The sequence below is a fragment of the Guillardia theta genome (assembly GCF_000315625.1).
Source record: "Guillardia theta CCMP2712 unplaced genomic scaffold GUITHscaffold_182, whole genome shotgun sequence".
NCBI classification, from domain to species: domain Eukaryota; class Cryptophyceae; order Pyrenomonadales; family Geminigeraceae; genus Guillardia; species Guillardia theta.
Window position 1 is genome coordinate 42,235 of NW_005434494.1, and position 15,387 is coordinate 57,621.

Genomic DNA, 15,387 nt, shown 5'->3' on the forward strand with positions numbered 1-15,387 from the left:
GTGGTTTTGCAGAAGATGAGGAGACGGAATCGTTCCAGACTGTGCCTGTCTACCCACTTCTACGACACGGTGAGCTAAAGACTGTCATTGGAGCTTGTTGACGCTTGTTGTGTGCTACAGTTTCTTCCGTCGGGGAGTTCAACAACGATACATCTATCACATGTGAGGACGTCTTTCATTCCATGGTCACCTTTTAAACTTGTTTTTCTGAAGCCCCGAAGCCCTTCGCAAAGGTGCCGTTGCAAGAGCCGCAGGTTTGCTCTCTCGACAAAGAATCCTGGCCGATCATGAGTGTTTGCTCCCCCTGCAGTTGAAACGGATCACTGCGGAGAACATACCGTTGGAAACAATCTACACGAGCCAGGTGAATGATATGCATTCTGTTCCGTACACTGACGGTCGTTTCAAGCAATTTGCTGTTGAGGAAACCCCGGTAGGTGTTGTTTGTGTAACTTTTTGCTTTCGATGTTTTCTCGTCACCCTCCACCCTCGTACAATTTTTCTCACCTGCATGCGATGCAACAGATAACTGAAGAGATTGCAAAAGCAGCTGCTGACCTCGACAAGGTTGTTCACTATGGAATGATGTGTGCGATTGCTCTCTGATTTCGTCTCAACGCTTCTCCTTCGCCTTGCTACTTCTCTTGCTTGTACCCCCTCGTCTTCTTCTCCTGCAGTGCATTCAAAGGAGATTGAAGTACGTCGGAGCCACCAAACAAGCACAAAAGGTCAACAGACTTCTGCCTCTTTCCTCTCCCCTTCTCGTCCTCCCCTCCCCTTCCTCCCCCCTTCCCTTCCCCTCCTTCCCTTCCTCTCCACTCCCGTTCCTTCTCTGCATACCTGCTCATCCCCTCCTTCTTCCCCTGCCCCTCCTTCCCCTCTTCCCTCCTCCTCCATTTCAATACCTATCCATTAACTCCCTTTCTTCCCTCGCCCTCCCTTTTCTTCTCTCTTCTTCCCCTTCCTGCCAACGAGGAATACGTTGTCATCAGTGCCTCCTCCCCTCCCCTGACCCCCCCTCCCCCCTCCCTCGTTCTCCTCATCCTTTCTTCCCCTTTCTCCCGCTCCCGCTCTCACCTCTCTCACTTCTCCTCACCCCTCACTTCCTCTTAGCCCCCCTTCCTCTCCCCCTCTCCCCCTCTCCTCTTGCCGCTCCTCCTTCACCTCACTCTTCATTTCCTGCAGGCGATATGGGAGGGAGAGAGGTTCCCGCCTTCGCGTTCCCCACCTTACTTGCCGTTCCGACCATCTCGATTGACCCCCGAAGGTGTCGTGGTGAGTTCTTCCTATCCCTACTTTCTCGCCGTTTCAGCCCTTCACCTTTCCTCGTCCTCGTCCTCGTGCTCCTTGTTGTCCTCGTCCTCGCTCTCGCTCTCGCTCTCGCTCTCGTTCTCGTCTTCGTCCTCGTCCTCGTCTCCGTCCTAGTGCTGGTGCTGGTGCTGGTGCTGTTTCGCTTTCCTCTTCTAGAGATTTCTCCTGACTGTTGACCAGGAGAGCGACTTCCCGCACTCTACCGATCACCACCTGAGCTTTGAGCATGGCGTCTACTCGCTATCTGGGTCAAGGTCAGTCAAACTTGTCGGATGAGAAGACAAACTTGATGTAGCTTGTGACGAAGATACAGACGTCTGTAGATGTTGTTGCCGTTCAGTTTGTAGATGTTGTTATGAATCGCACATGAAGTTGTTGTCATGATAGCTCACCGTTGACTGGAGACATGCAGCAATCATTCTGCTCCTGTCTCTTGCTCTGATTTCTACGATGATGTGAGAAGAACAATGAAGGTGAGTGGATGGAGGGAGAGAAGTAGGGAGGTAATGAGGAGAGAAAAAGGAAGGAGAAGGAGGGAGAAGAAGGAGGGAGGAGAAGAAGGCAGGAGTTGGAATCAGGAGAAGGAAGGAGACATAGGAAGAATTGGAGGAGGAAGGACAGGGAGAAGAAGGAGGAAGGATAGTTTTCATTGTTCTTCAGGTCATCGGAACTCCATCAGTGAACAGCTTCTGCTCCAAGGTGAGCCCATACTGACGGGAAGGTAGACGGTGACATGTCAGTGCAGAGGCTCCTGCTGTTGGAAGCAAAATTCAAGATGCATCTTCTGCTCAATGAAGACAAGGTGAAGGCAAAGATCGACAATCATCTTGTCAAATCTCTTTTGACAACGATCTTGTCAATTCTCCCCTGTCCACGGACTGTCCTGACATGCCTTTTCTCTTCTCGTTCACATTCTGTCTTCGTCCATACAATCTCCTGTCCTCCAGTGTATCAATTGTTCTCATCTTTACTATGTGTGTACTCACATTGGCTGACACCTGTCTTGTTTCTTACACCCCTTCTTAGATCCTCCTTAGATCCTTCTTACATCGTTGCTACCATCCTCTCTATCATCGTTGCTGTCAACCTTTCTCATGTCCTTTCTGTCATCCTGTCTGTCACCTTTCCCATCACCTTTTCTATCATCATCCCTTTTCATCTCCCTCATCTCGCCTGACTCTCCTCCTGCTGCTGCTGATGAATCTCTCAACTCTCAGGAGATCGCCATCGCCAAGATAAATCCTCACAGGGACTTCTACAACGTGCGCAAGGTTTGACATGTCACAACATCATCAAGTTGCTCCATGTCGTGACAAGCGCTCAGGTCGACACCCACATCCATCATAGCGCGTCCATGCACCAGAAGCACTTGCTCCGATTCATCAAGAGAAGCTTAAGGTGAGTGGAGAATGAGGAGGAGGAGGAGGAGGAGGAGGAGGAGGAGGAGGAGGAGGAGGAGGAGGCAGGAGGCAGGAGGCGCAGGAGGAGACAAGGAGGCAGGAATGGTTGAAAGGAAAGAGAGAGGAGCTTTGAGTGATCTCGGGGGTAGAGGAGGAGAGGAGGAGATGGAAGAGGAGTTTTCCTTGCTGACTGGTCGCAGGTTGACAGAGATCGAGTTGTCATCTTCAGAGACGGGAAGGAATTGACGCTACAAGAGGTGCGAGGACAGGGGAGAGATCAAGGAGTGGGAGGGATAAGAAGGGATAAGAAAGGAAGGGAGGGGAGGAGCGAAGAGAGGAGAGGAGAAGAGGGATGTGCAGGAGGGGAGGGGAGGGAATGGAGACAAGAGAACAAAAGTGGAGGGAGTGGAGAGAGGAGAGGAGAGGAGGGGGGAGAAGGGAGGGGAGAGGACGTGATGCGATGAGATGTGAGGGTGTAGAAGAGCAGAGATCTTGAGGTATCTGCCATTTCAGTGAGACTGTATCAGGTTTTTGACTCCCTTAGGATGACAGCATACGACCTTTCTTTGGATATGTTGGTAAGTATCGATACCCCGAGCTGCTTTCCTGCTATCGCAAGACTTGGTCCCCTCCTCTCCTGCTGCGATTCTTTCCTTCCTCATCATCCGTGCCAGGATGTTCACGCGGACAACAGCACGTTGCATCGTTTTGACAGGTAGAAGTATGATGCCGAAGTCGTTTCGTGCGAACAATCACTCTCACAACCATTCGTTTCTCTGCTCAACGTTGTTTCATTTTCATCTTTCATCTGCCACCCATACTGTTCTTTCTCTCTACATCTCGCCCTTCCTGCTATCGTTTCAGCATTGCCCATCAGGATGATGATGATGTTGGAGACGATAATAATAATTATTATTTTGTCATCTCCATCATCATCATCATCATCTCCATCATCTCCATCATCATCATCATCATCATCATCATCATCATCATCATCATCATCAACAACAACAACAACAACAACAACAACAACAACAACAACAACATCATCATCATCATCATCATCATCATCATCACCACCACCACCACCACCACCACCACCATCTCTATATCGTGATCACATCACCATCACCACATCATACAACTGTCTCAGGACTCCTCGCACTCCTCTCTGACATGCAAACAGGTTCAATCTCAAGTACAACCCTTGCGGCTCGTCCAGGTTTCATCCTCCTTTTCTTGCATCACGTTGCAGCTGATCAAACCTTCACCTCGCAGGTTGCGCGAAATTTTCCTCAAAACAGACAACATGATCGATGGTTTGTACTTAGCACAGATAACCCAGGTGATAAAGAGGCAACTATCTACACCCTCCTCCTCCAATCTCCTGCTATGTACCCGCTCCTCCTCCTTCAAACTTGTGCTTTCTGCTCCTTCCTGCAACCTCCTGTTATCTACTCACCTCTCCTCCAGCTTCCTGCAATCTACCCCTCTCTCTCTCCTCCTCCTACCTTCTGTCCACCTGCTCCTCCTGCTCCTACTTGTTGCTATCTACCTGCTCTTCCCACCTATCATCTCCATATATACATCTCCTCCTCTTTCCTCCTCCTCTTTCTCTTTCAACCTGCAACAACCCAACACATACCAACAGTCAACCCTGACATGTGCACTTGTATACCGACAGGAGCTCTTTGCGGACTACCAGGAGTCGAAGTATCAGATGGCTGAATTGCGAGTGTCGATCTACGGTTGACCAAGATTGCGTGTATAGTAAAGTTGCTGAAGATGGCGAGTGTAGGACGAGACAAGGAGGAATGGAACAAGCTCGCAAAGTGGATATGTGACAACAATCTCTACTCTGACAACAACAGATGGGTCATCCAGGTTCCCTCAACGTGTATGTTTATTGTGTCTCTTGTCGTTTTTTCTTGTCTCTCCTTGTTGTCATTGTTTTAGTTGAGCAGTCAGATTTGTCTTCTGCATTCTTTAGATCTAACTGTGTACAGATTCCACGCCTTTATCATGTGCACAAGAGAACAACATCTTCCATTCGCGTCTTCTCTGATATGGCGAGAAAGAATATCACACTTCACAAGCAATCTCATCTGATCTTGTTCTTCCTCCCAGATTCAAAACGTCTTTGAGCCTCTGTTCAAAGCCACAATCTCCCCAGAGGTCTGAATCCTGCCCCTGCTCCTGCCCCTGCTCCTGCCCCTGCTCCTGCTCCTGCTCCTGCTCCTTCTCCTGCTCCTGCTCCTGCTCCTGCTCCTGCCCCTGCTCCTGCCCCTGCTCCTGCTCCTGCTCCTGCTCCTGCCCCTGCTCCTACTCCTGCTCCTGCTCCTGCCCCCCTCCCCCATCAGATGCACACACCTTCGCCCTCTACTGACCTTGTGCTCTTGCTGCAGGAGTACCCGCAGCTCCATTTATTCCTGCAGCAAGTCAGCCATGTCAAATCTTCTGCTCTTCCTCGCCTGACTGATGCTGCAGGTGGTCGCGTTTGATAGCGTAGACGACGAGAGTCTTGGAGAGAGAAAGATCTGGAAAGTGAGACAGGCGATGTTGTTCTGCCTTCCTTGTACAACTGAAATATTGTTATCCTCCTCGTACACTCAACATGATTGTCACACCTTTGTAAAAGTGAAATAATTGTCATTTTCCTTATACATGACATGATTGTTATACCTTCCTTGTACAACTAACATGATTGTAATACCTTCCCTGTACAACTTATATGATTGTTATACATTCCTTGCACATATGGCATGGTTGTCATCTTCCTTGTACAAATGAGATCATTTTTCAGGATCCGCCAACGCCAGACACCTGGGACAGCGAAGACAACTTGCCATACAGGCAAAGAGACTCATGGCGCTTTCTTCTCGTGATCTCACGCCTTACAGCTATTACATCTACATGATGTGGGCAAACATCCACGTATTGAACCAGGTTAGAACAACTCTTCCCATCACCTTCCTGCATTGTTGTGATGTTTGCACTGATCGATTCGTTCCCTCTGCTTGCAAACAGTTCCGTAGAGAAAGAGGGTTCAGGTGGACCGCAAGCTTCTTTCTCCTCCTTCCTCCTCACCCTCACGCAGCACCTTCGCCCTCCGGCCTCATTGCGGGGAGGCAGGAGATTTGGACCATGTTGTTGCAGCGTTCTTGCTCGGTAAGTTTAGACCTTCTGCTGCTACTGCTGCTTGATGCTGCTGCTTGATGATGCTGCCGCTGCCGCCGCCTCTCTCCTCTCCTCTTGTCTTGTCTTGTTTTCTGTTCTGTTCTGTTCTGTTCTGTTCTGTTCTGTTCTGTTCTGTTCTGTTCTGTTCTGTTCTGTTCTGTTCTGTTCTGTTCTGTTCTGTTCTGTTCTGTTCTGTTCTGTTCTGTTCTGTTCTGTTCTGTTCTGTTCTCTCCTCTCCTTTTTTCTCCTCCTCTTGTCTTGTCTTCCTCTTCCAATCCTGTTTACCATTCCTCTATTCTCTCCTCCATTTTCTTGTCCTCTTGGTGTTCCTCCTGCTCCTGCTCCTGCTCCTGCTCCTCTTCTTCCTCCCCTACCTTGTCCTCTTCCTTTCCTTTTGTTCCCCTGCTCCCTGCTCCCTGCTCCCTGCTCCCTGCTCCCTGCTCCCTGCTCCCTGCTCCCTGCTCCCTGCTTTTTCTCTCACACCATGTGCAGCCGATGGCATCAACCATGGCATTACCATGCGGCGATCACCGGTTATCTCTGCGAGATGTCTATTACAACCTTGACTTGTTGTCTTCAGTCCCTCCAGTATCTCTTCTACCTCGAACAGATCGGACTTGCCGTCTCGCCCATGAGGTAGACCATATCCTTCTATCATGTCATCAACATAGTTCTTGACAATTCATCTCATATCATCAACTTCTTTCTATCATTTTCTATCATAGTTGTATCATATCATCCCTTTATTTTGTCAAACGGCTTCTAAACCCGATTACAGCAACAACGCTCTCTTCTTGCAGTACGATCGGAATCCTTTCGACATTTACTTCAAGGTCCTTGCACCTCCCTGCTCCTCCCTGCTCCTCCTTGCTCCTCCCTGCTCCTCCCTGCTCCTCCTTTTCCTTCTCCTTTGTCTACCTCCTCCTCCTTTTCCTGCTCCTCCTCTAGCTGACGCCGCAGGCTCTCAGCGCGGGCTGAACGTCTCGTTATCTACTGACGATCCTCTTCAATTTCACATGACAAAGTCACCACCTTCTCCTCGTTTCTCTCCTCTCACTGCACTGCTCAGGGAGCCGTTGCTAGAAGAGTACGGCATGGCCAAACAGGCGAGACTCTCCTGCCTGCCTGCCTGCCTGCCTGCCTGCCTGCCTGCCTGCCTGCCTGCCTGCCTGCCTGCCTGCCTGCGTCCACCCTTACCTGCCTCGTCTCCTTCACTGACTGACAGCAGATGTTTCGCTACTCCAATGTGGACCTCTGCGAGATTGCTCGAAACAGTGTCCTCCAGGTTGATCCTGGGCTTCCTCCATCCCCCCACCTTCCTCCTCCTCTCCTCACCCCTTGACCCGCGCTGCTCCTCCCCTCCCCTCCCCACTTTGGTGTTCTTGCCCTCTCCTCCCCTCATTTTCGATCTCCCTCCCTCCTCCTTCTCTTTCACCCTCCACCTCCTTCCTTCTCCTCCTTCTCCTCCTCCTCCTTCTTCCCACTGACCTGGCATACAGAGCGGCTTCGAGGACTGCGTCAAGTCCCAATGGATTGGTTCTCTCCTATCCCTCTCCTCTCCCTCCTCATTCAGCACGCGCAGGAGCCAACTACTACCTCCCTGGCCCCAGCGGCAATGATATCTCCAGGACCAACGTGCCAGATTTGCGCCTGCACTTCAGGTGGGCGGAGACGAGCTTGGAGTGGAGGAGGCAGCTGAGAAATGACAGGCATATGACCTTGGAGGAGGAGCAATCCTATGTGGCTGAATGGTGACGTCATGTCTACACCACTTTGTTCCTCTCCTCTCCTCTCCTCTCCTCTCCTCTCCTCTCCTCTCCTCTCCTCTTCCCCCCTCTTCTTTTCTCTCTTCATTCATCTTTCTCATGCTAAGTTACATGCAGTGCGAGCAAGTTCTATTCGGGCGAGACTGCGAGGGTACTCCTCCTCCTCCTCCTCCTCCTCCTCCTCCTCCTTCTCCTCCTCTTCCAACGGCAGCAACATCTTCGTCGCCCTCATCCTCGCCCTCGTCTTCCTCCTCCTCCAGCTGATCTCCTCCTACTCACAGCTGGGCTTGCAGGTTCACAGCCCGTCCATCAAGCCGCGAGCCAAGACCTTGACAACTGAGGTCCCCAGTCTCCACAAGGAGTGATCTTACTTCACTCCTCCTCCTTCCTCCTCCTTCTCTCAGCTGCCCCCCTCCTCCTCCCAGCTGCTGCTCCTTCCTTTCTCCTCTTCACTTCGCTACTTTGGCGCCTTGCCGCGCTTGTGGTAGAGCCCTTGGACGAGCGTCAGGATGTGGGTGATAGCCTGAAGGAGGGGGTGAGATAGGAGGGAGCAACATGGAACAACAACCTCTGACAGATCTGTCTCAACCTGCTGTAAACGTCTCGACCTCTCGTCCATCTTGGCGATCAGCTCTTGCTCCCACGGTTGAATCTCCTTGACCTCCGGCGGCACCACCTTCCCTTCCTTGTCCACGACCTGCGGGACGATCCCAACGGCCTTCATTACCTTCTCCAGCTCCTTTCTCACGCTCCCCGCCTCCTTACTGCAGACTGCAATCTGCTCTTCAAGCTGCTTCCTTCTTCGAATCCGCTTCTCCTTCTTGGTCAGCATCACCTCGTAATTCATGCCCCCGTACTTATCCTCTCCTTCCAACGGCTGCTTGCTCCTGTTCCTCTTCCCGTCCTCGTCGCTCCCAAACTTCACTCCGCTCAGCATCACCAGCTCCTCCCCGCTCTCACTATCAGTATCACTGTAGTACATCGCCCCTCCTCCTCTCTTCATCACTCCCGCCATGTCGTAGCTCTCGTCTGCGCCCGATCTGTCCAGAACTTTCTCTAGCAGGTTCGCGTATGACGACACTTTGCTCTTGATCTCTGATATCCTCCTCGACTCCGCCCTTGTGAACGCTCCGAAGTCCCATCGCTCCGGATTCTCGATCCCGCTCTCGAACTTCATCAGGTCCCTCCGGGCCCTCCTGAACCTCGTCCGCTGCCGCTCTACCAGCCATGACCGTCGGTACATCCACAAGTACTGAATCACTCGCGCTGCGCTCGTCCGCAGGGTCTGGAACAGCTTTGACAAGCGGAGCCACCCGAAGAACTCGATCTCCTTGGCGTCGAAGCGGAGCAGCAGCCGAATGGCGGCGACCAGCAGCGCAAACCACAAGATGCTGAGGAGGCGGATGGCGATGGCGATGAACCTGCCGAAGGAGGTCGAGGGAGTGATGTCTACCTCTCCTACAGGAAGGCCGAGAGCTGTATCCATGACGAACCACAAGGAGTCCCAGTAGTAGACAGCGATGACGCTGTTGGTGCTGCTCTCCGCTATGCGGAAGACGTAGGAGCCAACTAAGATGAGGGCGAGGAAGAACTGGAAAGATGCAAGGAATGGGTTCTTGAGGATGAGAAAGCGTATTGCCAGCCAGCTTCCCATGAGATCATCGTTGATCCTCACACCATACTGCCTGCTCTCGAACTTGGCGAAGAGGTCTGACCTATACCACTTCCACACTTGATATGTGCGACACGTCATGACGATTGCGATGATGCCGTCGAACGAGTACATGCTGGGCCGAGTAGAAAAGTAAGAGGTTTGCACGATCACGTCAAATTGAAGGAAGGGAATCTGTACGATAGCCAAGGAGACTGCCTCAACAAGGAAAGGGAGAAGGAGCCCGCTCTCAATCATCGAGTATCTTCTAAGCTTCTTGTCTCTGAACTCAACATGGTTGCGAAGTGCTCGGATCGCGTTCTCGTACTCCAAGGTGACGAACAGGTTCCATATCATCAGCAAGGTAAGGGCAACATTCATGACCTTGAGCTTGGTGAGCGCACTAAGGTTGTTGGTGATGGGCAAACACGACAGCTGCATCTTCGAGTCTTGCTCGGAGTATTGGTAGGAGCAGTAAGAGTTCTCAACGCAGGTAGCAGGATCCGAGAAAGGGTTTCTGCAGTCTTCTGACCAACTCGGCACGTACCCTCGGAACTGAAACTCGTAGACGATGAGGGCAACGCAGACTGTTAGCCCGACGCAGACTGACTGGATCAACTGGACCTTGTTCTGCAGCTTCTCGAGCACCCGCCATGTCATCCCTCGCTCGCTGGCAGAGGAGGAAGGGAGGAACCGGAGGCGGAGGATGACGAGGTACGCGTCAAAGTACTCCTCCAACTTGGCGAGCAGAGCACCGAGGGGAACAAGCACGTACCACGTGAAGACTTGTTCGACAGGGCCCGGGCCGTAGATCGTTCGCAGTCGTTTCTGGTACTCCCTCCTCGCTTGCAGTCGACTCCTCCACTGCTCGAGCGTTTCCTTCACCCTTGCATACATCAGCCCCGCTAACGTTGTTGGGATACCCTCCCCTTCATCTCCGCCCTCCTCCTTCACGCTAGAGCGGACGCTCCCGGATCGAGACGGCAAGAATCTGCGCAGGAGGGAAGGAAGATGAGAGGGCTCCTCCTCTTCCTCCCCCCCAACTCTCTTCTCATCGTCTCCTACATCCCAATGCCATCGACGTTCAACGGGCTGGAAGGGAAACAATCATTCAGTTGCCAGCTCAAAGAAACAACAATCATCCAGAAACTCGAAGGGGTTGAAGAACAACAATCATCACGACAAGGGTTTGAGAAACAACAATCATCACGACAACTTGAAGGGGTTGAGAAGTGAAGCAAGGTAAAAAAGTGAGTTAAAGAAACAACAAGCATCATGGTAGCGTCACATGCTTCACCTGTTTTAAATTGATCCATTCTGCCACTCCTAGCCCACGTCCGACCTGTTCAGTACTGTAGGTAGTTCTGCTACTCCTCACCACGAAGTCTTTCCTGTGCTGTTGTAGGAACCAACGGTCATCAGCCTTCAGGAGCGCAGTCATCCCTCAACAAACCTCGTCATGTTCAGCCCTCTGCTTCCTCTTCCTCCACTGATCGCTAGACATGCTGGAAACAGCCTTGATGGCAGGCGATCAGATCGTTCCAACCGTCATGATGCCGCCGCCTGCGCCTTCAGCCCCGGGCTCCCGCCATGATTCCATCACAACTGGGCGAACGGCAGCCAACTCTCGTAGCTCCATCACTTCAGTTCGCCCGGCCGCGCGCCCGGCCCGACTCGACCGTTCCGCCGCTGTAAAAGTCACTCATCAGTCGGCCGGGACCGCCGGCCGGGCCAGGCTCACCGGCCGGGCGTCCCGGAGTTCCGAAGCCAGTTCCGAGTCACTTCAAGTTGACAGTCGGACTCAGGACGCCGGTTCACGGTCGGAGTCCGGGCTGTCACAGTCAGTCGGAACCGTCTCGGCGGAATTCCCGGAAGCGGCCTAAGTCGGAATCATTGATCGGACTGCCAATGCAGCGGCAGGCTGGCCCGTGGTTATTGATCCGAGTGGCAGTGGCACGCCCGGACTCTCGGGCCCGGGGACCCGGCGTCACCGGGGGGGACTACTGTTCAACGGTTGTGACGGCGGTGGCACCGCCGGGGTACTCACCCGGTGACCGGGCCGGGTATCGGATCCCGCGGCCGGTGGCGGCGAACTCGGAAACGTGAAACGAACACTGCCGCGGCCGCCCGCCCGAATCCGAGCCTCCGACCGAGTCAGATCATCGGATGCGATCGGACAGTGTGGCCCGGGGCAAGTGAAAGTTGCAGCGCGGAGGCTCGTCGGAGCCTGCCGCTGAGCGCCGCGGTACCGTACCGTAAGTACCGTCACAGTCACCTACTAGGTGAGGCGTGCCGCACGGTGTCAGTAGTACCGTACCGTACTGTAGTACCAACGTTGTCGGAACACTATAATCGTGACTGAGCGGCCCCTGAGTCAGTGCGGCCGCCGGCGGCGGGCCGCGCCGGCGGCGCCTGGGCCGGGCGCGGCGGCCCGCCGGCACTCAGTGGCCCTGAGGACTGGCGAGTCACAAAGTTTATGGGGCCGCAACTTAGTTACTCAGTCAAGCAATCACTGCCTCGGAGTCCGACTTGAAGCGCGCGGCGGGCCGGGCAGCGCGCCCGACGGTGACCTCAGTGACCGTCGACTCTGGCGTCGGCGGTCATTGCCAATCATGCCAGGGCCCGGGCGGGGCCCGGGCGCCCCCGGCGCCCCCCGCCGAGTCGGGCCCGTATACACGGACCGTAGTAGGCTACGGGACACGGTACGGTATCCGAGCCTGAGTGAACCCACCCGGTGACCCGGTCCGATCACGACCGTACCGGGCCTCAGGGCCTGGCAGCGGCGGCCCGGCCCGGCAGTCACGGTCACTCACCGGGCCCAGCGGCGGGCGTTGCTAGTAGCCAAGTGGCTACGGTTGTTTTACTGCTCCACGTCACAGTCACGGGCGCCGCACACGGACTGAAAAGTTTTTGTACCCGTGATCGACTTCTGTCAGGATAAAAATATCTTTTTATGGGAGTTCTAGATTCGAAATCGCTTCTCTTCCCTTCCTTGTCTCCTACGTCGTTTTCTACCGCACCCCTCCGGACTTCCGGTGAGGACCTGAAAAGAGATCCTTTCGCTCTCTTGTTCCTAGAAAAACACCTTTTCGTCCTTACAACTCGTGAAAAGCATATCTGGATACCCACCCCACCCCCACACTTCCCCAGATCTCCTTCAGGTCCAGAACGGGGTGGCATCCAGATAATGATGCGGACACCACCCCCAAAACTCCTATCTATAATTAATGGGGAATATGGGGGGTGACAGGTGGTCCCGACACCTCCTTCCCGCGTCTTGTTCCGGGGGCCTCTCTTGATAAGGTTCTGACCTCAACTAGTTCCCTGTCCCATCCTTCCTCTCCTCCTACCCTCCCTTCCCTCTCCTTCTTCCAACCCCCCCCCCTCTCCTCCTGGCATCACAGCTCGCAGTCAAATCTTTGTGTGACCTGCTCACGATGAGCGGAGACGTAGAAGCAACGCCTGCGCGAACAGTGGTACACATCTTGCCCCGAACAAAGCGGAACGATATCACTCCACCTCAAGAGGACAGAAGACTCGTTTCTGTCACCATTGAAATGCTACAAAAGCTCCTCAACCTCAAGCAGTCAGACGCCGCCAAGGAGCTGGTGAGGAGCCTACCGCACGCTGTTTGTGGAGCCTCGCCTTTGTGATTGCTGACTGCCATGACAGGGGATCTCACTGACGGCCCTGAAGTCTGTGTGCAAGAGCCTCGGCGTGACCAAGTGGCCCTACCGCAGGACAGTGTATCGCCGAGTCAGAACGGAGAGGAAGAAACCATCCGAGGGGACAAGGGCTGATGAAGATGGGCACCAGCAGCAAGAGGGCAGCGAGACGGGGAACAGCGCGGACGAGGAAGGAGGGGGTGAAGCTCAACAGGAAGTGGATGCTGGAGAGAAACAAAGTAGATCATGCGGTGGGCCTAGCAGCTGCTGGTATATACCAATCACCGGGCTGTCAGAGGGAAGAAGGGCGAGGCGGTTGGACGACGAGACGAGTAACATTATGGATGAAGCCCTGCACCATCTGGAATGCTGGTTTGGTTAGATGGTCCATCTTTTTCAAGTTAGACTACAAACAAGTTGACCGATCACTAAGTTCTAGATCAATCTCAGTGTTTTCGTAGCTTCCATGGAAAAACGGCAAGATTAAGATAGAGGGAAGATGTGCACTAAAGAATTCATGAATTTCGTTGATGCAGCAGATGATACTCTGATCTTTCCCCTTTCCTCGCGATGTCTGTCTTCAGGCTCGATATGATATCTTGTTCATACCCACGCATGCTTCAATCAGCGACTCCTTCCCCGGGAGGCTTGAACTCGCCATTGCCAGTGCGTACCATGGTCGTCACTGAATTCCAACTGCAGTCGATTCATATCGTTCAACGACGGACCGCAAGAGGAAGATAAAGATGAGAACATGCTCTACGTGGTGATATGATCATTCAGAATCGAGCCTACTCAGGTCCGGTGCCGAGCAGGAACAATCATTTGAATCGCATCCAAGAAATGTCAAACTTCGACGGCAGTCCTGGGAGAGAACTTATTAGGGACAGTTACTACCAAGTAACTTACTCAAATTTAAGGCCCGACTCTAGCCTCATGACGCGGCTACATGAAGCCGTGAAAAGTAATCGATACGGTATATTATATTTTAAATTGATTTAAAAGTATAATATTTCAATAATATTTCAACGTTTCGAAATGTCGTTCCATGTTGTAAACTGTGTAGTACAGAGTGTGTAGCCGCGAAATTTCGCGGTTACGCACGCGGCTACACTCCTATAAACTAAACTTTTAGTATTGCAATCGAACAGTATTTTGTTCAATTGCCCTTAGGTAAATTCAAATTCCAAATAACTTCTTTTCGATGCGTAGCCGCGTGCGACATGAGGCTAGAGTCGGCCCTAAGTTAAAAATCAGTACGAGGACAATCAGGAGAGTCGAGGAGTAAATAAACAGCCTATATAAAAATCTTCGGGATATTATTATAGTTTTAAATATTTGAAATGATACATTTTCATGAACGAGAATTTACCTCGAGATAGCATCCACGAGATTGGGCAGAAAAAGTCAATGCAAGGCTCAATCGGGGGTACTCAGCCTACTGCATTTCATAGCAAAGCCTCTAATACCAAACGCTTCAGCCTGTTTGACTGTCGATTGGCCCCTTTACAAAAGTCGACTCCCTTGCAGCCACTACCCTCACCCCCTCTTCCTTTCTTACACAGTGCACCGCCTCACGCCCTGCCCAAGATAGCCCTGACCTACCAGCCCCAACACCAAGGAGAGCTTCACTCGACACGTCGTTCCATATCCGTCCATCCCTTCACTGAGAAGCCATACTGGGCCCTAAGGTAGCCCGAGTCTTCCTCCGCAAGCGAAGAGGCGAGGCAGGGGTTGGCGACCAGCAGCCCTCCCAGAAGGAGATCCTCATCACCAACGAGACCATCGAGTCTCTCCTCCACCTCCGTCAGGTCGACGCCGCCAACCAGCTCGGCATCTCCCTCACGGCCCTCAAGAACGCCTGCAAGTACCTTGGCTTCGACGACTGGCCGACGGCGAGGAGCAACCTGATGGCGGCTCAGCACGGGAGATCAGGGGAGCTGCCGTCGCTGGTGTCAGGACCTGGGCAGGGAAGGCAGGGAGCGAGACGAGGGAGGGACGGGAGGAAGCGGACGATGCCAGAGGGAGACGTGGGAGGAGGGAGAGGGGAGAAGCGGAGGGTGCTTGCGGAGAGTCTCCCGGAGCTGAGGAGCCACGGGCTGGAGGAGCTGATGCTGGACGCGCTGGAGCACGTTGCGAGTGCATGAGGAGGAGAAAGGGAGGGGGGGAGGGAGGAGTTTGTATGGAACGGTAGGCTGATGATGGCAAGCTTGTTTTTGTGTATTTGATCTATTGGTTTTGAAAAGTTTAGATTGGTCGTGTTCGTGTCTCTGCATTCTTCGCGGGAAAAGTCATGTCTTCTTGAAGCAGATGATTTAAGGATGGAGAAGAATGCTAGTTTAAATCTTGTTATCTTTTCATTTCCATGCCAAGGCGGCAGGATGTTATCTGATCAATAAGATTGATGATTTTCTGAT

At 52.8% G+C, this 15,387-nt stretch overlaps 3 protein-coding genes across 3 annotated transcripts; 2 read left to right on the plus strand and 1 right to left on the minus strand.

Moving 5' to 3' along the window:
* Positions 1-2,044: 2,044 nt before the first annotated feature.
* On the plus strand, positions 2,045-7,643 carry GUITHDRAFT_90761 (hypothetical protein; the record flags this gene model as incomplete). The annotated part of the gene is made up of 26 exons (XM_005820296.1): positions 2,045-2,113; positions 2,529-2,582; positions 2,636-2,709; positions 2,920-2,968; positions 3,239-3,289; positions 3,386-3,426; positions 3,898-3,933; positions 3,990-4,056; positions 4,396-4,459; positions 4,510-4,595; positions 4,718-4,780; positions 4,839-4,886; positions 5,117-5,149; positions 5,199-5,255; positions 5,515-5,564; positions 5,612-5,657; positions 5,739-5,761; positions 5,809-5,879; positions 6,381-6,421; positions 6,469-6,524; positions 6,667-6,721; positions 6,857-6,912; positions 6,958-6,994; positions 7,117-7,173; positions 7,388-7,424; positions 7,471-7,643. The coding sequence occupies 26 exons, from the start codon at positions 2,045-2,047 to the stop codon at positions 7,641-7,643; spliced, it is 1,494 nt and encodes a 497-aa protein (XP_005820353.1).
* A 468-nt stretch (positions 7,644-8,111) lies between these two features.
* GUITHDRAFT_147963 (hypothetical protein) lies at positions 8,112-10,809 on the minus strand (the record flags this gene model as incomplete). The annotated part of the gene is made up of 6 exons (XM_005820297.1): positions 8,112-8,177; positions 8,244-8,351; positions 8,382-10,397; positions 10,603-10,647; positions 10,684-10,728; positions 10,759-10,809. The coding sequence occupies 6 exons, from the start codon at positions 10,807-10,809 to the stop codon at positions 8,112-8,114; spliced, it is 2,331 nt and encodes a 776-aa protein (XP_005820354.1).
* Positions 10,810-12,862: 2,053 nt separating this feature from the next.
* GUITHDRAFT_120439 (hypothetical protein) lies at positions 12,863-15,117 on the plus strand (the record flags this gene model as incomplete). The annotated part of the gene is made up of 4 exons (XM_005820298.1): positions 12,863-12,913; positions 12,978-13,342; positions 13,673-13,736; positions 14,719-15,117. 4 exons carry the CDS (start codon positions 12,863-12,865, stop codon positions 15,115-15,117), a joined length of 879 nt encoding a protein of 292 aa, XP_005820355.1.
* Between the last annotated feature and the right edge of the window lie 270 nt (positions 15,118-15,387).